Source organism: Bufo gargarizans, chromosome 2 (assembly GCF_014858855.1).
Source record: "Bufo gargarizans isolate SCDJY-AF-19 chromosome 2, ASM1485885v1, whole genome shotgun sequence".
Lineage (NCBI taxonomy): Eukaryota > Metazoa > Chordata > Amphibia > Anura > Bufonidae > Bufo > Bufo gargarizans.
The window spans coordinates 170926463-170949405 of record NC_058081.1 but is presented as its reverse complement, the minus strand read 5'-3'; the positions used below and the strand labels follow the sequence as shown (position 1 = coordinate 170949405).

General features: G+C 42.2%; 1 protein-coding gene across 3 annotated transcripts in view; it reads right to left on the bottom strand.

Annotated features, from left to right (window-relative positions):
- Nucleotides 1-13136: 13136 nt before the first annotated feature.
- Nucleotides 13137-22943, bottom strand: part of LOC122927654 (myocardial zonula adherens protein) — a 124669-nt gene continuing 114862 nt past the window's right edge. For 2 of the 3 annotated variants that reach the window (XM_044279700.1, XM_044279699.1), the window contains 4 exons: nucleotides 18037-18137; nucleotides 16358-16447; nucleotides 15643-15681; nucleotides 13137-14563 (listed from right to left, as the gene is read on the bottom strand). In XM_044279700.1, coding sequence (XP_044135635.1) covers nucleotides 14449-14563; nucleotides 15643-15681; nucleotides 16358-16447; nucleotides 18037-18137 — 345 coding nt within the window. In that variant the 3' untranslated portion in view covers nucleotides 13137-14448. The remainder of the gene's footprint in view (nucleotides 14564-15642; nucleotides 15682-16357; nucleotides 16448-18036; nucleotides 18138-22943) is intronic. The other variant, XM_044279701.1, reaches the window with a different exon arrangement.

Here is a 22943-nt window from a genome sequence, read left to right as displayed (position 1 = left end):
CATATGATGTACAACATGAAAAAGTCAGGAACACCTTGAAGCACCATTGGCACATTTTGATGACAGATGAGGAGTTGAAAGAAGAGATTCCACCCAATCCAACAATTACATATAGAAGGGATAGAAACCTAAAAGACAACTTGGTGCATAGTCACTACTAGCAAAACCAAAAAGAACAAAAAACCACATGGTTGTCGATAAGGGGCTCTTACCCCTGTGGAGATTGTATATTTTGCAACAAGATGGTCTCTAAAAAAGACTTCACTAATCCAGTTGACAATAGGAAGTATCCAATTAAGGAGTACATTATTTGTAAATCCACAGTGATCTATGCTATTGAATGTGGATGCCCCAAGTTATAGAAAGACCATACAACAATTAAGAAGACGGATATCAAAACACCTAAGTTGTATTAATACAGACTCAGATACAGCCTTTGCAAGACATATTCAGGATAAACATAGGGGAGATACTAAAAACCTCAAACTTTGGGGTATAAAGAAAATGCAGATAGGCCCAAGACAAGGAGACATTGATAAAAAGTTACAAGAAGAAGAAATAAAATGGATACATTGCCTGAAAAGCCTAACCCCATTGGGACTCAATGAAGAATTGACATATGTGTAATTTCCCTGACTAGTGGCTCAAAAATAGATTATTATAGATGAAAAAAGAGGATGACTATAATGTGGCAGGAAGATGTCTCTAATTAATATTTATCCATATATATTTATTTGAAAAATTCCCCCTTCCCTTCTATCCCCCCCCCCCCTCAGAAGTACCTAATAATGCCATAGTATTTCTATCTATTTGATCATGAATAGCTATTATGAAATTGTAGTATAGGATAAACCAAAATACTAATAAAAATCATATAAATGTAGAAAAATCACATAAAATAGGGATAAAATAATATAAAAATAATAATACTGGAAGTCATTAAAATTAGGAAAATTGTTTATATCGCAAAGCGTCTTTTGATTGATTTGAGATAGGAATCATGATTAACAGCATATTTATTATTCAAATGAAAAATTAGAGAATCTATGATAAAGGAAAGTAAACAAGATTATCTCTAATAATTTACAAACGTGATGAAATAATGAGAAAGAACATCAAGTATGATGGAATTAGAGTTAAATGACAAATATTACTAACATGATTGACTCATGGTGGATATAAAAATAATAAAGAAAGAAATCATGATTTTTTGAACATTTTATTCCCTAATTTTTGTTTAGTTGGTTGTTGGCATACTGCATGACTAGTTATAAATAAATCCATGATAATATAAAAAAATCATGATCATAAGAAATAGACAATATAATGTATACATGAATATTTCTATTGAAAATAGAGTGAAGAACAAAGAAGTATTTGGGCATGCACAAATGAGCAAAGCTAATTGATGAAGAAGAGACTAAGGCTACTTTCACACCAGCGTTTTTACTGGATCCGGCAGGGTTCAGCACAAACGCTTCCGTTACTGATAATACACCCATCTGCATCCGTTATGAAGGGATCCGGTTGTATTATCTTTAACATACCCAAGACGGATCCGTCATGAACACCATTGAAAGACAATGGGGGACGGATACGTTTTCTATTGTGTCAGATTGTGTCAGAGAAAACGGATCCATCCCTAATGACTTGCATTGTGGGTCATAACGGATCCGTTTTGCTCCACATACCAGGACGGAAAGCAAACCGCGGCATGCTGCAGTTTGCTCTCCGCTATGAGAATGGAACGGAATGCATTTTGGAGCACTCCGTTCTGTTCAGTTATGTTTTGTCCCCATTGACAATGAATGGGGATAAAACTGAAGCGTTTTTTTCCAGTATTGAGACCCTATGACTGATCTCAATACCGGAAAATATTAACGCTAGTGTGAAAGTAGCCTAAGTCTCGAGACATAAGTGAAATCGGTGATCTGTAGGGAAGAGAGACTAAGTCTTCTGACATGCACCGTAGACATGGGCTTGAGGTGTGAGGACCAAGTCCGTGTTCATGCGCAGGAATGTATAGAGGGAAGGAAGGGGGTATACACAGTGCGGACATCAGGTAAAGGGGTAAGGATGGGATTCTTGCAATTGGAGTCCTTTTAACTTAGGACTAATGCCAACATGGGAATATGTAAACTAGCGATACGCTAGAGACATCGGTGATGTCATTAGCAGAGACTTTATAGCCATCCCCGCCCCTCTCAAACACACTGCCCAATTCCGCTGAAGTTTATACCTGGTTTAATTAATGTGTATATTTATTGGTGGGAGAGGGGAATAAGCCACTGTCAGACCCCTCTGGCAATGTTTAAGACCACAGGAGAGCGTATAACTGCGTGCAGTAGAAATAAACGTGAGTGGTTTGTATGTGTTACTGATAGAAATCACTAGGGGGTGCTGTTACTTCATATAATGATACAAACTGCTGGTAGCGTCTCAGGATTTATCATATGCTTGTCTGTCTGTAAAATACAGGTGAAACTCGAAAAATTAGAATATCGTGGAAACGTCCATTTATTTCAGTAATGCAAATTAAAAGGAATTGCATTAATGCAACTTAAAATTTGAATTTTGTGAAAAGGTTCAATATTCTAAGCCCAAAGTGTCACACTCTAGTCAGCTAATTAATCCATACCCCCTGAGCAAAGGGGACCTCAAAATTGTGACTTTGGGGGTCTCATAAGCTGTAAGCCATAATCATCCAAATTATAACAAATAAAGGCTTGAAATATATCACTTTGCATGTGATGAGTCTCTCATATATTAGTTTCACCTTTTTATTTGCATTACTGAAATAAATGAACTTTGCACGATATCCAAATTTTTCGAGTTTCACCTGTAGATTCCTATGAACACTATATTCTGATATCACAAGACAATGATACAGAGATGTGTGTCACTCCACACGCTCTGTTGCGGAATGGTCTTGGAGTAAGTTTCCTCTACTGCGCCCTCTCTGCAGACCTTCTTTACGTAAGAGGATCTGTTTCATGTCACTCAAACTGATGTTAGAAATGAATATGTTCTCCCACCTATGTGATCATCACATTACCAGGACAGATTTACGCCTCATTCACATGTCAGTGTTCGGTCAGTGATTTTGAGCCAAAACACAGAACGGGTGCAGATCTTTCCCTTATACCTTATGCCTGTGGAGGCTCCAATCCTGGTGATGGAAATCACTGACGTGTGAATGAGGCTTTACTGGAAGTGAACAATGAAGGTTCCTATTCAGTGTCTACAACACATGTATTTTCCTGAAACAAAAAGCAGCATCCGGTCCAAGCAACTGTTTCATAGGGCTGTTTAACCCCTTCATGACCTCATCAGTTTTGGCCATGGTAACCTTTGAAATTAAGTGTATGTCTACATGGGAAAGAAACGCAGCGGATTCGCCTGCAGCAGATGCGCAGCATTTTACAGTAGCAGCTAAGTGATTAATATTCTTAGAAACATCATCCACACGCTGCAAAAGCAATCTGCAGTATAAACTGACCTGCAATGCAGAATTGAAATCAGCAGCATGTCTATCTGTGTGCTGCAGATTTCCCCTGCGGATTTCACTGTTTGCACTGCTATTTTACTAAGCATGCTTAGTAAAATAGTGATGGAGGGGTTAAAAAATAAAATAATTTGACTCACCTTAATCCACTTGTTCACGCAGCCCGGCTACTCTTCTGTCTTCTTCTTTGATGATCTGTGAGGAAAAGGACCTGTGGTGACGTCACTGCGCTCATCACATGGTCCATCACATGACTCATCACCATGGTGGTGGATCGTGTGATGGACCATGTGATGAGCGCAGTGACGTCACCAATGGGCCTTTTCCTCAAAGAAGAAGAAAGAAGAGAAGCCGGGCTGCGTGAACAAGTGGATTAAGGTGAGTTAAATTATTATTATTTTTTTTAACCCCTTCATCCCTATTTTACTAAGCATTCTGTATTAAGAATGCTATTATTTTCCCTTATAACCATGTTATAAGGGAAAATAATAAAATCTACACAACACTTAACCCAAACCCGAACTTCTGTGAAGAAGTCCGGGTTCGGGTCTGGGTACCAAACATGGCGATTTTTCTCACGGGCGTGCAAAACGCATTAAAACGCTTTGCACTCGTGGGGAAAAATCGTGCATGTTCCCGCAATGCACCCGCATCTTTTCCCGCAACGCCCGTGTGAAACCAGCCTTATACTGTCATCTGATGTAATTTATATCATGTCCTCCACAAATGTGCATATAAACCTATGTTAAATGCAATTGTTCATGTAATTTGCCTGGTTACCAGTAGGTGGCAGCAACACATTGACAGGTACAAGTTTAGTGTTTAGTGTATCTGGACTGGAATGGATTATTCCAGCTTAGCTCCCCCTCTGTTGAGTGGTGAGCTGGTCCCACATCCTGCATCATGGGTGGAGAAGGAAGTTAGAGTCAGTGTAGCTGCCCCCCTTGCTAGGGAAAGGCTGTGTGATAGTGTCCAGGAAAACCCCCTGTATAGGGAAGACAGTCTCGGCTGAGACTTGGCCATATACCCAGTCTGAGCACCTTCAGCTCAGCTGGATGAGGAAAGCAGAAACTACAGACAACCTGCAGAGTTCCAGGAAGAAAGCATCCCCTGAGAATCCATCTGTGAGATAAGTCCAGAGTCCTAGGAGAAGCCAATTCCTCCTCAGCTAGTCTGTCCCCATAAAGCAGAAGGTACCATATAAGTGCAGAAGCTAATCCTGCCACAGTTACAGAGCTATCAAGCAGATGTTTTATCCTGCAAGATCCACATTTAAAGCAGAAGTATTCATTCCTGCCAATGATTGCCAAAACCTGCTGGGACCAAGAGACCAAAGCTGTATACTGCTTGGATGCAAGTTATTTCAAGTAAAGCAACATTTGAACTTCATCTAAAGGTCTGGACATCAATTATTCTCTCAAGTTCCTTTATTACTCCTACTATCACTAGACTCAAATTTATTGCAAGTGAGCCAGGACTGGAGTCCGGCCGTACCCAGGTAGGAGACACAGTGACATAACTACCACAAAGCTATAGAGACATTATAGGCCATTACACCACTCTGGCATTCCTAATCTGGGACGTGCGCTATAACACCTTGGGAAGGGCCCTTGGATAGTCCCCTGCGCACACTGCAATTGGCGTCACGACAAATACAGGATATATTATCCACCTGACCTTGTCACTGCATTAAAGTGGGGTCAGTGAACTCGTTCCTGATCACTGCACTGACATGCCTATTTAGTACATTCTGGAGCATCTTTTACTGATACTGTCCAATCAGTGCTGCAAGCAGTGTCGGACTGGGGTACCTAGGGCCCACCAGTAAAATTTATTTTGGGGGCCCACCCTACAGATACATTCAAATATAATAAATAATCTAACAAGTTTGTTATATAACCATAGGCTGGTTGAGGTGCTGTACATTGAATATATGTATGTAGTGCAGTAAGTTTAATGTGTTATGTGCCACTTGTGCAAGGGGTTGGGAGACGAGGGGCCCACCTTGCTCAGGGGCCCACCAGGGGTTTCCCCTGTACCCCTGTGGGCCAGTCCAAGCCTGGCTGCAAGAGACTGTGCAGGGACACCCCCCCCCCCCCCCCCCAAACTGGTAACACCCAGTTGAACCTTTAGGATACCTCCACATGCTGAGGATTTTGTTGCTTAAATTTCCAAGACTGAAAATCAGTTCCAGTCATTAGCGCCGATCACATAGATTTGTGCAAGCCCCATTGAGATGAATGAAAATGATTTTTAGTCGCAGAAAATTCTGCAACAAAATCTGCAGCGTGTTCAGGTTCCCTTATTCCTAAACCTCTAAGAGGAATAATAGAAGAACGGCACAACAGAGTCATAAGAAATGATGCTCCAGAATGGTTATTACATGGGGAATACAAGTAGCTACTAAACATGTCAGTAGAGGGGACATGTCAGTAGAGGGGACAGGTCCTCTTTAAGTCACTTTTAACTAAAAATAACCATTATTATTTAAATAGGCTTTAGTCTCGCAGAGATTTACATGAGTGCGTTGTTCTCTTTAACCCATTATTTCTGCCCTCTGAATATGTTACACACCGCACTGCTGTCTTGTACAGTGGAAAAAGACTTGCACTGCTTCCAAATGAATACAGACCTGGAAATTCCTTCGCTCTTCTGCGTTCATTTCCATTCGGTGATGCTTTGTGCACATTTATGTGATAATTATTCCATAAGAAGCGTTCGGAGGCCGACGTTATGCATTTCATTCTTCCTCCAGAAGTATAAGCTAGCTATACATTGTTAGCACTCATTCATGTGAATGGCAGCTAACGCTGGGTCACTGCGGTGTTCGCAGCATTGGCACTTGGGGAGTCACATAATCCAGTCTGAGCTTCAAGTGCTGTCAAGCAGTTTCCCAATTTTATAGAAACTATAAAACTTAATTCTCCGTCTTGGGGAATGCTGTGAACACCACTAGTAAGAATACCCCTGGGGGACTCTTGCCTGGTAGACAAGCTTCATAAAATAATCAATGGGCCCTTAAAGGTGTCTGTCTCCCTAGTGGCACAGCACACTTTGTCAGTAACTAAGCCCTAGGGACAGATTGTTTCACAGAGATGTACTGCTTTTAATATTTCTGAAGGGAGTTTAGCTGTGTCCGACTTTCTTACATCTTCTGAAAGCAGGCATGCGACCTGGTTCTCTGTAATTAGGTTACTCTTCTGCCATAGAAATAATGGGAAGCACGCAAACCATACCAGATTTGGCATACAGACTATTAGGTTCTCTTCAGGTTTGGTTTCAGCCAGCCAAAATATACCAATGATGTATACGGGAAGCCAGATGTTTCAGCAGGTCTATTATTCCCATGGCTGGGCTTGCAAGTGGCGATTTGAAAGCGCCCAGTATGCACTCCCATGCCATTCTCACCTGATCAGGCGCATTTTCAGTTTTTTAGTACATGCCTCGTTGAAAGACTTTTTTTTCCGTTTGTTTATGTAAATGATTTTTGCGTATTTTTCCTGTTATACATGGAGCTTTGTTTTTTTGTCATTTTTATGTAAGGGGGTTTCTTGATTTAAATTTTTGGTAACCAGGAAAATGTTTTAAAAAAAAAAGGTGAAAAATAGACTTTTTTTTATTAATAGCACATGTGTAACTAAAATATTTTATTATGTCCCCTTTCATATATTTTTATATATAGAATGTATGGGTTATGGGTAGGGATGAGTGAATCGACTTCGGATGTTTCATCCGAAGTCGATTCGCATAAAACTTCGTTAGAATACTGTACGGAGCGAGCGTATTGGCTCCAATGAGCTGAAGTCATTACTTTGCGAAGTCTCTCGAGACTTTGCGTAATAACTTCATAAATTGATTTCTACCGTAAAAAAAAAAACATTTCCGAACTCGGGCTCGCTTCCAAGGTACCACTATTTAAAATGGCTGTCGGCAACTGGTCCTAGAATATGAGCAGGACTGGTTGCCTCCACTTGCAGAACTGCCTAGGGGGGTGAGGGGTATAGGAGAATGAGCGGTATACAAGTTTTTATTGAATGGTACCAAATGATTGTAATGAAATCATGTCTATGTATGAATTTTCAAATAAAGTTCACAAAAGATACATTTGCAATCAAAGTATTAAATTCTATGTACAGTCCTTTATTATAAAATCCCTATGTAATGATACAAGTTGTTTGAATATTTCTTGCAGTAGGTTTGTCACCCAAATTAAAATATGCTGGAATGTTACCAAAATACAGTATGTTTCATTGAGGTTACATTTAGGGTATGGAATCTGTATAATCTTATAACACTGCAAAATATCATAACATATTTAAAACATCATATTAGGAAAGCTTCATTTAAGGCACATGGCAGTATTTACATGTAGATAATATATATTATACTCTGTCAGATAAATGTACACGGCAGGCCTGATTAACATATATTGTTATATGTCCACTACACCCAAATATTCCAGATATAAGTTGACCAGTATAAAAAATCTGTTGTAGCTATATATTAATATATACATACACATTAATCTTATGAGAGACAGAGATAATTGTACCGTGACTAAACCCAATATATTCCATATTATATTTATTGTCCGTTCACAGTCAAAACTTTTCTTAGGAAAGCAAAAAAATCACACAAAGGTCTCATGCACATGGCTGTATTATGGCTCCATACAAGTTGGACAGAGCCTGAGAATCATAAAACGAGTTCCTATTGGGTCCGATTTTGATCTTCTGTATTAAGGAGGGATTTTTCCTAGTATAATTCTTACAGAGAACCATATGGCGGCACACACAGTGCCTACGACTCCATAGTATGTAGGGACTTTGCGTTCCTCTGTACAGTGGACACTTTAAGGCCCATTTCCATGTTAATTTTTTTTATGTAAATGGATCTGGAAGTGAATGTACACCATTTGATGCCATATTGTATTACACTTTCAGGAGCATTTTTTAATTGGTAGATATTAAAAATGTTCAGCCATTTCTGAGATACAAGCGTTAAAAATCTGTCTGTTTGCAAGCTGTCACATTCTGTTTTGAATCCCATCATCTGACAGCTCAGTTTAGCTCTTATCTCTGATCTTCTGATCTCATAAACACTTCAAGCTATATGAGGTCAGAAGATCAGAGATAAGAGTTACACAAAGAAACAGAAGGTGACAGGTTGCAAAGAGACTAATTGTTAACTCTTGCAGATACGGCTGAATATTTTTTAAAAAAATACCTACTGAAAAAATGATAATTAGCCCAATGCCTTTAAGTGCCAAATTATGTGCCAAATATTTTTTTTATGTATGCATTTTCAGCTTTTTAAAGGGAGTTTGTCATCTCTAAAATAATTTTCAAAGTAAATATAGCACCATGTACAGTCGGCACACCAAACCATAATCTTACCTTTCTTAAGAAAATCTGGTCCTTTAATCCTGAGAAATGCTTCTTTTTATTTTGATGCAACTAAGGTGTTCAGTGCAGTGTGAGTGGAGCTATTCTGTTTAGTGGCTTCCCCAGTGTCATGACTACTGGCTCTTAAATGTCATGGACTGTCAATCAAACGAGAAAGAAGGTTGGGCAGCGTCACTAGCGGAACGATGCTGCACCAAATGGAGCGGCTCTGTCTGCGGTGCACTGAAAACCTAATTTGCATAAAAGTTAAAATATATATATGGCAGTATGCTTGCTTTTAAATAAATTTTAGGGGTGACAGAGTCACTTTTAGGAACCATATGCACTGCACTATTAGCACAAACAGCACAGAAAATAATGTGCTATTTGCTGGTATCACATAATACAGAAAAAAGCACAGTCTACTGTGTAGTCATGAGGTTAGTGCTCCATCCACCTACTAGTGCCCCCTCTGTAAGGGGTAAAATCCACAACATAAACCGCAGGATGCCTTTATATTTGCTAGATGTAAATAACTTTTTGAAAATTTCATTCACCATGTATTGTACTGTACTTTGAAAATATTTGATGCAGAATAATAACTGAGAAACATAAATATGCCAAAATACAGACATGTTTGTGTGCATGAGACCTTAGTGTCTAAAGTTAATAGGGTTCTCCCACAAAAAGTATTCTAAAGTTTTCAAACCAGCACCTGGATCTGAATACTTTTGTAATTGCATGTAATTATAAATTTAGCATAGGCACTGATTTATTCAATATAATGTATCTGTATTGCACCTTCAACTGCCTCCTGAGCTCTGATAGGGAGCCAGCTGCAGTAGAAAGGACACTCCCCTTGAGCTGCAGCAGAAAGGACACCCCCCTGAGCTGCAGCAGAAAGGACACTCCCCTTGCGCTGCCAGCTTGATATAAATCTAGCAGAGCAATTGGAGCAATGAATGTGGAGATTTCTGGATCCATGTGAGGTACAGGGCTAGCTCTAGCTCTGTTGGAAAGAGATTGTCATGTACAATATGATGTCTGATTTTCATTTTTTACATCAATCATTGGGATAACCCCTTTAATGAAAGCTATAGTAGAGATGACATTATTATAGGCAGCATATGGGCCAACCCATTAGTCGATGATGTTATTACTTTATACAGTGTACTTTTAGCATGCTTTGCAAGTGTATTAAACATATTGAAATAAATAATTCATGGGTCCCATTCCAGTCACTGAATGAATGGCTCCATATTAGGATACCAGTCATCCATTAATGATGTCGTTTACATGTGATATTATGCCAGTGCTGAATGTGGCCTATACAATTCACCTCTAGATGCTGATCCTAAGTATACAGTACACGTATAGTAGCTTCATGCTAATGTTGGGTTTTAATAGCTGACGCTGTCTCAGTTTACAGTGTTTAATATCGGCCTATGGCCTAAAGGAAGTGGGTCTGCAGAAGTCTTCTCCTGCTACCTAATATCATTGCAAACTACCAAGAGCAGTGCTCTCCAACCTGTAGATATCCAGCTGTTGCTAAACTACAACTCCCATCCCTATTTCAAAACTACAACTCCCATCATGTCTGGACAGCCTGCAGCTAGCAGGGCATTTGCTAGCTGCAGGCTGTCCGGACATGATGGGAGTTGTAGTTTTGAAATACCTGGAGATCTACAGGTTGGGGAACATTGATCTACAGTGTACTAGCTTCTGAAGTTGCTATGCTGTATATACTGTGTTGTGTTACCTAACTCTAATAAACCAACCATACTAGTTAAGGAAGAATGCAGAACACAGAATATTGATTAAAGGGTTTTTTCCAAGACTGGGAAAAATCTTGTACATGGGATAAGTGTTGACCGCTGTATATTTTAAAGGGAGTGTGTCATGTAAATTCCCCTAATATAACTACCAGCAACAGTCATCGAGGCATCTTAAAAGCATTATAACCATACCTTTATGTCATCTGGGTACAAGGAAAGTGCCCAGCTGGCCAGGTTTTCCTTTTCAAAGTGCCCAAGCCTACCACCCTTTCCCACTGTCTTCTCCTCCTCTAACCTCCCAAGGCTTTCACCCATCTCCACTGATGTCATGGCAATGCATGGGAAAAAGCTTTGGGAGGTGAGGAGAAAACAGTGGGGTTGGGCAGCAGGCTTGAGAACTTAAAAAAAAAGGATAGCCTTCCCAGCTGGGCAATGGGGAGCTGTTTTTCATAGGAATGAAAGAGCTTTTCCTGAACATGGAATAAACACACAGATGACATAAAGGTAGGGTTATAATGCTTTTACAACGTTCTGATGGCCATTGCTGGTAGTTATATTAACAATATTTACAGACATTTAAAGTACTAAGTTCAGATTCTTTTGGTCATCAACATAAACAACATACGGTATATGTGGTAACAGCTCAGGTTTTAAAACCCACTTATTATAGCATTGCTTATGTTTATTGCTTGTTACTATACAACATATTCCAGAAAGCCTTTACGGAAAATACACCATCTATCCTTGCCCCAGAGGAGCTTACAATCTAATACGGTATAACTTTACTGTCTACCACTCAAACATTGTAAAGCACACTAACGCCATTCAAAACCTCATACATTTAAATAGACACAGAAACAAAAGAGAACACCAACAGTCTGCACTTCCATCAGTCTTAAACCATTCTTAATTGGGAATGCAATGTGCTGTGAGGTAAAGGAGTCTGTGATTGTATCACTTTCATTGATTCTCCAGGAATTAAGAAAATGAAAATACTTAAATATTATTTTATTACAAATATATTCCCAAATTCCTTTCATTAGTTATAATGGCTTGTTTTGTCTAGGGAGCAATCATCAGGGGACATAAAATGGCCGCTGTCCTGTTAGTACAAACAAAACCTGTCCTATTCACACAGCAGGACAAGTTACTTCACAAAACTGAGCTAAACAGCTGCCTCATACTTCTCTCCTACTTAGCAGGTATTATGATCCTGATAGATAGAGTTTAATATGATCTTCAGCTGAATCTCTGTAGGAATGGAGCTCATGAGGAGAGATGAAGTACAGAGAGGATGGACAGGACAGCCTGCGGGAATGTGTGGCTATGGTAATGGAGACTGCATTCAAGTGCTGCTGCTCATTAGCCACATCCCCACCTCCTCTCTGTACTTCATGTCTCCTCATGAGCTACATTCCTACAGAGATTCAGCTGAAGATCATGTAATACTCCAGTGTTGTTACCACTCCTGCACCCTGCTACTGTCTTTAATGGGCTAACACATCTGTCATCTTATGTATTTTTGTCCAGGTCCTTTATATGGTGTTAATATCTTTATGCAACTGTTATGTTCATGTCTATATCTAGTTCACCAGCAGGTGGCAGCAAATATGGCAAAGCTGTACTTAGATAGAATGGAACTTACCATCCCATTCTAACCCCCCTCTGTAGGGAAGTGAGCTAGTCCTACTTCCTGCAGGAAGGGTGGGGACCAGTTCTAGTTGGTGTAGTTTACCCCCAGCAAGGGAAAGGGTGTGCAGGTGCACGTCTCTGCTGGACGTGCCCACGCCAGCCAGAGCACCCTAAGCTCTGTAGGCTTCTGCCTCCATGACCAACAGAGCACCCTAAGCTCTGTTGGTCATGGAGGCAGAAGCCTATAGCTTGAGGAGCCAGGAGGAAAGTTCCCTGGCATAACCTAGAGTCAGACTACAGAGAGAAAGTGCAGCATCAACAAGAAAGCAAAGATACTATTTAAGCTTGTCAGTATAGCAGAGTCAAAGAGAAAAATATAGCAGAGTTGAGTTTGCCTGCCAGTTTAATGCTAAAGCCTGCAGGAGCCAAGACAAAGCCTGAAATCCATTGGAAGAAACGTTTATTCCAAGTAAAGCTGCTGTTGAACTTCATCTCAAGGTCTGGACTCAAGTTCTTTCAAATCCCTAAATTATTCTGCTTTTCATTGCTTCAGAGCTAAAGCCTGGGGTCCAGGTAGGAGCACCGTGACACATAAAGAGACATTTAGGCCGCACTATACCAGTCGGCATTCCTACTACACCTGGGACGCGATATAGAGGCCCTGGGGGGAAGGCGCACGTTGCAATCATATTAAACACTATTCAGGACCATAATCCCTGAGAGGAGGAGAGGAGGAGGAGGCAGCTCTTTAGCTCGGTGTTGTGAACGTGTCCTTTGTGTGATTAGGACAGGTTTTTTGTGTACTAATAGGCCAGAAGCCATTTTATTTCCCCTGATGATTGCTCCCCAGACAAAACAAGCCATTATAACTAATGAAAGGTATATTTATAATAAAGTAATATTTGAATATTTTAATTGTCTTAATTCCCAGAGAACCCCTTTAAGGCAGAGCTATCTGCATATATACAGGTCTTACTGTAGTTGATTTTAGGCAGTGATTCATAAAACAATATAAATATAGTAAATATGACTCTTGTGAGAAGAGCATTTGACCTGACGTTTAAAGAATCAGTTTAATTGCATATTCTTATAAATTGCATTGTTACACAACTATAATATAATGTTAATAAGGCACATGAGTTCCATAAAGATGCAACGTTCACATATGTTCTGTATAAAGTTAGACATTCCAACCATTCTTGGGTTAAAGGGGTTGTCTCATATTTAGGAGTCAGTGCAGAGAGCCGCTAAGTATCAGTGGCAGATGGTTAATTTTAATGGCGCAATGTAATGCTAAATGTAATGGCTGCAATGTCCCCTGTTATAACAGCTGATCGTCAGTGGTTTCAAAAGCTAGACCCATGGCAATCAACTCATCCCCGGGCCAGTTCATCTTCATAAGACAACTATTTTAACCATATTTTTACCATGTTAAATTAAATGAGTTTTCCAGGGAGAAATTTAGTGGTGACCCACCTCAGCCATTGAGTGGTTGAGCTGGCCTTTCATGGCCAGGAACGGAGAAGTGTCAGTATGGCAGAAGAGTGGTGGAAGGGAGTAATTCTTTCTATTTTTAACATTGTCTGGCCCATTTTTTTTTTATTGTCCATGAAAACCCCTATAATGAGCTCTGCCATGCTTCTTGCATCAGTTCTAATATTGATTGTGCATGGAAAGCATGCCTGAGAGCTTCCTATTGCTCGAAGGGTTGAGGTGTGGTACTGTGGTAGGTCACTCTTGATCAGGAGTTGAATAGTAGTAAGTGCAGTAAAAAAGTATGCAGTGCAGCTATAGATAGTGTATAGAGAAATCTCACAGTGAAATGCATTTACATAAAAGATCAATGTAGTGCTGACAGAGACAAATATTCCAGACCCAAAGTGGAGTGCTGCAAATGGTTATTTCTTGTTACTGATCCATACCTGGATCGGCAAGTTATACACTAGGAGCTAAAATGCCAGGCAGCCTTCAGATCCCATTGTGATGTTTTTCAGATCGTTTTAGCACCTGATCCAAAATCATAGCTTTTCATACTGTGAAACAGTCTTGCTGCTATTGCTTGCACGTGCCATATTGCATTGCACTGGAGTCTGAATGCAGAAGGAAAGAGGTTTCTGTGGAATGTTTTTCCTCCTCTTCAGTGATCTTGAACTTAGGACACTTTATTCTTCATACTTAGCTCTAGGACTCTCATGTAAGGGGTGTATGATCTCTGAGGAGGTCTTTTGGAGTCGGGTTCGATGTAGTTTCCTTGACAGCCATCGCTCCTATGAAAAGGAGGGGGAAACTGTAGTTATACAATACTTGTATAATAACTACAGGTGAAAATCTCTGCTACCACATGGTTTGTACTTGTCTGTAGAAGAATGCATGATCCTCTATTGTTAGACTGTAATCAGTAATCACTTGCATTATATTGATGGATGTGTGGATTAGAAATACAATTCTTCACAGTTATCATACCAATCATGGAAAATTTACATATTGCAAAATCATGCCATATAAACCTAAGCTAGACCATTTCCATAAGTCCTATCAGAGCATATGGACTTCACAGAGAGGATCCCTTGCTTTGGACCCTGTTCTATGAGTCAAAGCGGAGGTCTGCTACAAAAAAAAAAGGCTTTCACTCTGGTGGACCTACACTTCCATGTATTACATGGATGGCTATTCATATAAAACTGGATCAGCACCGATCAGCTGCTCATTTTCAGTAGCAAAAACGGTTGCCTTTTGGAGACAATCTCTTTAATTCTTGGTTAAAGTTGTTGCTGATATCATAGACCTTGGGGGCCGAGTCAGTGGATTTTTGGAGCACAGAAATGGCTAGCCACGATTCAGGATCCTCAATTATGGTAGAAAATATTTCCAATCATATCACCATGCTCACTTGATAGTTACTGCCAAAACATTACCCAAACAAATGTGGCAGCCACAGTGCCCCAATAAAGCACTTATCCCATCCACAACTAGACTTAGCTCTTGTTTCTCGTGAAGTTGGGTACGTGCCTTCAAGCCACATATGGTCCTTGAGGTCCATAGTGGCCACCATGGGCATACACTATGAAAGATGCACACCATTTCTAAGAAATTGGTTACAGCCCTACAATCAGGTTTCTTGATGCAGTTTTGTAAGCCACAATCATAAAGTGGATCATAAAAGGAGAGAAAATATAACGATCACATATGACTTCTCTATTTTGAATTCACTCCTAGTTTTGGCTTTTAAAACTGCATAAAGAAATCTGATTGTGTGACCGTACCCTTATCTATATTAGTGAAACAAGCCGCCTAGAGTCCTATGCTGATATTTTGTACATATTCTTTAGTATAAATTAAAACTTACTCTGTAGTGTTTATACTTGCAGGTGAATTCGATGGATCACTGTTAAGAGAAAATACACAGCACTGAAATGATCTGCTTTTTCCACACGGTTTTTCCATTACCACATACAATAGGAACTACGGTCTCAGACAATCTGAGTAAAGAAACACATGTCAAGCAGTTTTGGGTGGGACCATTTGAAGCTTTGTTAGCATTGCTTACTACAGTGAAGAGAACAGGATGTTGTTCTTGCTACATTATACCCAGGGGTCCTTAGAACAAAAGGTTACCAAAGGCACGGCTCATACTTAATTGTACAAAAGGTGTAGCAATATACAACGGTTTGATGAACATGTAAAATTATATAGAACTGAAACAGTACTGCTATTCACAGGAAAAGCTGTGTGCGTGGTAATAAAGAACACAAATGTTACAAACCATCATTGACCTTCGAGATACAATAGAAAAGGCATTTTTGCTTCTGTGTTAATATTGAAAAGGTCATGAGTCAAAGGGGTCGTCCCGTAATCGATTTATCCCCTAGCCACAGGAAAGTGCCTGGTCACGGGGGGTCCTAGCACTGGTACTGTGTTCCACTGTGCCCACCGTTTGAATGGAGCAATGGATGTGCATGCACTCTAACACGGTATATACATACCTGTATTGATATTTAGATCAGATGGTCATCTCAAGTGTTTACTCAGTGTTTCCTAGTCAGCTAATATAGGGTCCTTACCTGCCTACCTCTGGGTCGTAGTTATACAGTTTCTTACTGGACTGAGTAATTGCCAATACTATCCGCGGTTGCTGGGGCTGCACTGTTTCCCTGAGTAACAAGGGGAAAGAAGGTAGCATTTAGGTTACAACATCTGTAAAATCCAGCTGTTGGGACAGGGAAAAGATAAACATCAGAATACATTGATATTGTTCAGAAAGCCTATAAGAAATGTTATTTATTACCAAGTAGAATAGTAGCAGTACTGTTTTAGTTATTGTCTATATCAAAACTATGCAGTATGTATGCGCCTATTGCAAATCTCTGACTTAGTAAGGCTTAAAGGGGTTTCCCATGTTAAATAAATACTGTACTTCCACAGCGGTAATAAATATAATAAAATAACAAGTGCAGCGGTGGTTAAGTTCCACACACCACATCACTGCTGTGTACAGAATGTCACCACTGCAGCCAGGAAGATGACCTCAGCACTGCAGGACCAGAGCACAGCGCTGGAAGGAGCAGGGGAGAAAGGTGGTAAGTATAACTTTGTTACCTTATTACATTTATTATAATAATGCTGGGGAAGTACTTATTTAGCTTGGACAACCCCCTTAAGGGGGTATGTCCGACCAAAAAAGAAAACTAAGCAGAGGCTGGAGGAACAGTGTGACATAATAAAAAAAAAAGTCACACACCTTTTGAAGCTCCACCAATCTAATGCTGCGGCTCCAGTTCCTGCCATTCCTGAAGATGTGCTGTTATTAGCCACGTGACCGCTGCAGTCACACCGTGGTCTCAGCAGTAACATGAGCAAGAACGACACTTGACCAGCGAGCCTCTGCAGTGACCTGATGTTTTTGCACGTGTGACCACTGAGGCCAGTGATTGACTGCAGAAGTGGGAATCGCACATCACTTCCGGTACGCCAGGGACCAGAAACGTTGTAGACAGGAGATGCTGGATCGGCAGGACCTTCATAAGGAGGGTGCCACTTTAATATTGTTTTACACACACAACCTTTTCCTTTTGGTCAAACAACTCTTTTACTACAAGTCATACATGGTATTTGCGCACATGTAGTCTTAAAAGCCCAAAACGTTGTAATGCATGCATGCCATTCCACAACAAGCTCTGATAAAATAAATATGTGCCGAAACAAGGAGTGGCATTTAAAAATGTTTACTAGCATAATATTGATTGTAATAGGCAAGACACTAGTTTAAGGAAAGGAATGCAATAGACATAGAATAAACATTTCATGGCTTTGTGAAAAGCCAGTACGTCTGGTTTATGATCCTGCTTTTCTCATTCTTCTTCTCTGTTATGTTCTGGGTAAAAATGCTATCTACAGATAAAGTAAAAAAACAAAACTAAAATATGCTAAAACAGGACATCTAAATGACTAAAGGCTTTGTCAGGTTCTGCGGAGAGTGACATTCAAAAAATAACTGGGCCTTTTTGTGGCCCTAAGTGAAATTGCAGCTTTCCCACTGGCCACTGAGCTGACACACTAGCTGTTACTTTTCAGTTTGTGCTTTTGTACTGCAGGGAAAGCAGTCATCTCATTATCATCAAAGCAGGATCAGCTCCTCCACTCCCCTTCCTTTACATTCACAGTCACGCAGCGTGCTCACAATACTCTCTGAGCGTCACCCTCCGTGACTGAGGTTTCCTATTTCCAGGTGTCTATTACTTACATTTGTGGAGGTTCGCAGTAAGTTGAAGCATCTTTGGTTTCTGGGGCTTCCTTTGGTTGATTTGCCATCAGGTATTCCATCTTATCTTGTAATTCATTATTCTAAAATAGAACACAAATGATTTAGGATGATAATCCTTATACTCAAGGTCGGACTGGGAACTTAAAATGGCCCTGGAAAAAATAAATAAAAGTGACCCCAATGTTGTAAGTGGATCCTAGTTGACAGAATGGGGCAACACAAGTATAGTAGATGGGGCCAATTCAAGTTGGCAGGGTGAGCAATACCAAAGTGCAGCACAGAATACCATCCCACAGAACCAAATACCACAGTGCAGCACAAAATACCTCCCCAGATGCTGTCCCTCTGAGGTGGCCATCAATAGCTGCCACATTCTGTCCTCCTCCAATTGTCTCTAATATGGATATAGAGCAGGGGCTTAGGATGTAAGATGTGGGCCACGCCAAGCCAGCCCTACCTTCAGTAGTCATTCAGTAATAATGACCCCTATAGTTCCCCCAGTAGTATGTACCTGTCCAGCAGCAGTGAGGAGACTCAGGTGGCCCTATGGGAATCGGATTACCAGAAAAATTCCCTGTAGCATCTACGGCCAGTCCGCCCCTGCTTATAGTGTTTCAGCATATGCTAGCAAATGGAGCCCTGATATAATCCTATTATTAAATGCACAGTTATAACAGGCAAAAAAACGGCAATTTTTTTTTTAATGGATGCTTTCTAAGAAACAATTGTATGGGGGCTGTCGGTCTGTGAAAACAGCCAAAATAGGACTCGACCTACAAAAACAGACATGTGAATATGCCCATAGATTTCCATTGTTCTGAAATGGTCTTGTGACGGAAGCCTTATCGAAAATGATACAGATTGTAGAAAAACCGCTTCAGTGCTTTTTCAAATTAACTCAACATGCTGCTATAATTGTCTATGCCCTACCCTCATAGGCATAGTTTACAGAATGTCATCAATAGGCACAGCAAGTATTCAGTGTACAGCTGGAAGTATTTGGTCAGAAAAGTTTGCACATCACATTGGCAGCCATCCCTGTCACCATCTCCTGACATGTCTGTTTTAGTAACTACTTGCATTTCCTAATAGAATTTTATGACTGAATTGCTAACAGTCTGCAGTAAAGGTCCATCTAGATATTACCAGTTGGGCGGATGTTCCTGCACATTGTGACACTATCCAATCAGTGCGGCCACGCTGTGGAGGGACACACCCCTAACTGATAACACCCAGTTAGACATTTATTGTAGTACTACTAACAATTAGAGTTGAGCGGACACCTGGATGTTCGGGTTCAGCCGAACTTCACAAAAAAGTTCGAGTTCGGGACCCGAACTTTTGAGCACTAAAATGGCTGTAAAAAGTCATAGAAAGGGCTAGAGGGCTGCAGAAGGCAGAATAATGCGGTTAAGAGCATGGCAAGTGCTCTGCATAAAAATGTGGATACGGAAATGACTTCAAATAACATAAAATACGTAAAAAATAAATAAAAAATCTTGATCTTGGAGGACAAGGTCCATATGGAGTAAGAAGTTGAGGAGGCGGTGGATGTGGCGGTGGAGGAGGAGGAGGTAGCCAACACTGCTTTTTGGTTTACTTTTTTAGTTTTTTGTTTAAATTAGGGTACCCCCAAAACATTTGGAAATATAACCTGTTATAACCCCCTCCAGCCGTGCTAAACAAACGTTCAGACAATACACTGGCGGCAGGGCAGGCCAGCACCTCCAAGGTGTAAAGGGCAAGCTCAGGCAATGTGCTCAATTTGGAGACCCAGAAGTTGAAGGGGGCAGACCCATCATCCAGTATGTGTAGGCGTGTGCACACATACTGCTCCACCATGTTGCTAAAATGCTGCCTCCTGCTAAGATGTTCCATATCAGCTGGTGGTGCTGGTTGTTGTGGCGAGCTGACAAAGCTTTTCCACTTTTGGCCATGCTAACCCTGCCTTCTGAGGCGCTGGTGGTGCCCCAGCTGCATTGGCGACCTCTTCCTCCTCCTCTGCCTTCACATTGTGCTTCCATTGTGCCCCTGCTGTGACGTGGGAATGCCACCAGCAGCGCTTCTACCAGCGTGCGCTTGTACTCGCGCATCTTACGATCATGCTCCAGTGACGGAATTAAGGATGGTACGTTGTCCGTGTAATAGGGATCCAGCAGCGTGGCCACCCAGTAATCAGCACAAGTTAGATTGTGGCAACTCGGCGGTCGTTGCGGAGACACTGCAGCATGTAATCGCTCATGTGTGCCAGGCTGCCCAGAGGCAACGAAAAGCTGCCCTCTGTGGGAGGTGTATCATCTGTGTCCTCTGTATCCCCCCAGCCACGCACCAGTGATGGCCATGAGTTGGTTTGGGTGCCACCCTGCTGTGAACACGGTTCCTCCTCCTCCGTCTCCTCATCCTCCACCTCATCATCCTCCAGAACTGTGCCCTGGCTGGACAATTGTTTACCTGGTGTTTGTGGGTGCAGGAACCCACCCTCGGAGCCACTTGTGAATGACTGGCCGGAAACTCTATGAAATTATTCCTCTTCCTCCTCCTCCTATGCCACATCCTCTTCCATAATCGCCAGCAACATTTTTTCAAGGAGGCATAGAAGTGGGATAGTAACGCTGAGAGCGGCGTTATCGGCACTGGCCATGTTGGTGGAGTACTCAAAACAGTGCAACAAGGAACACAGGTCTCGCATGGAGGCCCAGTCATTGGTGGTGAAGTGGTGCTGTTCCGCAGAGCGACTCACCCGTGCGTGCTGCAGCTGAAACTCCACTATCGCCTGCTGCTGCTCGCATAGTCTGGCCAGCATATGCAAGGTGGAGTTCCATCTTGTGGGCACGTCGCATATGAGGCGGTGAGCGGGAAGGCCGAAGTTACGCTGCAGCGCTGACAGGCAAGCAGCAGCAGGATGAGAACGCCGAAAGCGCGTACAGACGGCCCGCACTTTGTGCAGCAACTCTGACATATCGGGGTAATTTTTAAGCACCACCAAATTCAGCACATGCGCCAGGCAAGAGATGTGCGTCAAACCGGCTAGTCCCAGAGCTGCTACGAGATTTAGTCCATTATCGCACACCACCAGGCCACGCTTGAGGCTCACTGGCACCAACCACTCATTGGTCTGTTGTTTAAGGCCTGTCTACAGCTCCTGTGCGGTGTGGGGTTTGTCCCCCAAACAGATAAGTTTTAAAACTGCCTGCTGTCTTTACCGCTGGCTGTGCTGAAGTTGGTGGTTAACGCTGACCGGATGAGGAGCCGGTAGAGGATGAGGAAGAGGAGTAGGAGGAGGAAGCAACAGAAGGCAAACTGAAGCTCCCTGCAATCCTCGGTTGTGGAAGGACATGCGCCAAACTGCTATGCGCCTCATGCCCAGCTGCCACTGCATTTACCCAGTGTGCTGTTATGGAGATATAATGTCCCTGACCGTGCTTACTGGTCCACGTATCCACGTATTGCCACAGATGGCGTTGCGCAGTGCACACCTGAGTTTGTCCTCCACTTGCTTGTGCAGGGAAAGTATGGCACGCCTGGAAATGTAGTGGCGGCTGGGCACGACGTACTGTGGGACAGCCACCGCCATAAGGCTTTTAAAACTCTCCGTCTCCACCAGACGGAATGAGAGCATTTCAAAGGACAGTAATTTTGAAATGCTGGCATTCAGGGCCAGGGATCGTGGGTGGGTAGGGGGGTACTTCCTCTTCCGCTCCAGTGTTTGGGAGATGGAGAGCTGAATGCTTCCGTGGGAAATTGTGGAGATGCTTGGTGACCCAGGTGGTGGTGTTGCTGGAAGATCCTCTGTTTGCGGGTGGCAGGTGCCACTGTCACTCCAGAGGTAGATAAAGAGGCCGAGACTGCAGCAGAAAAGGAAGCAGGAGGAGTCAGAAAACTTTCTTGGTTTTTGAGGTGTCTTCTCCACTGCAGCTCGTGCTTTGCACTAAGATGCCTGGTCATGCAGGTTGTGCTCAGGTTGAGAAGGTTTATGCCTCGCCTTAGACTCTGAATGCACAGCGTGCAATTCATGTCTTGTCGTCAGCACATTGTCTGAAGAACTGCCTCACCAGGGAACTCCTTTGAGCTGGCTTTGGTGTGCTCGGTCCCTTGCTACGGTGGGCAGTAGCAGGCGTACTGTCTAGGGGATGGCCACTCCGCTTTTGCACCCTGCACCCTCCTCTGCTGTGCTGGTGGCTCTGTGCGACCACCGCCTCTTTCTCCGAACTACACAGGTCACTCGTATGACCTTGATTCCATGTGGGGTCGAGGACCTCATCGTCCTCCACATCATGTTCCACCCAGTCTTCACCCCTGCCCTCCTTGTCAGTCTGCACACTTTCGAAAGCCACAGCAGTTGGCACCTGTGTTTCGTCATCATTCGAGACGTGCTGCGGTGGTCCTCCCATGTACTCATCTTGAAACATAAGTGGTTGGGCTTCGGTGCACTCAATCTCTTCCACTTCTGCGGCAGGGCTAGGTGGATGGCCCTGGGAAAACCTGCTAGCAGAGTCATCAAAAAGCAGGAGAGACTGCTGCATGACTTGGGGCTCAGACTGCTTGGCTGATTTGCAAGGGGGTGAGGTGAAAGACTGATGGACATCGGCTGCAGGTGCCAACTCTGATCTTTCAGCAGGAGACTGGGTGGGAGACAATGAAAAGGAAGTGGAGGCACTGTCAGCAACCCAATCTACTATCGCCTGTACTTGTTCTCGCTTCACCATTCGTAGAGCCGCATTCGGCCCGACTAAATACCGCCCACTCGCACCTGAGGAAGGTGTTTCACTTGTGCATGTAGCTGGCACAGATCGACCACATCCTCTCCCTGCAACAGGAGCTCCACCAGAAGCACCACGACCTGGGCCACATTCCTTATTTGACGCTCTCCTCAAATTTAGGATCTT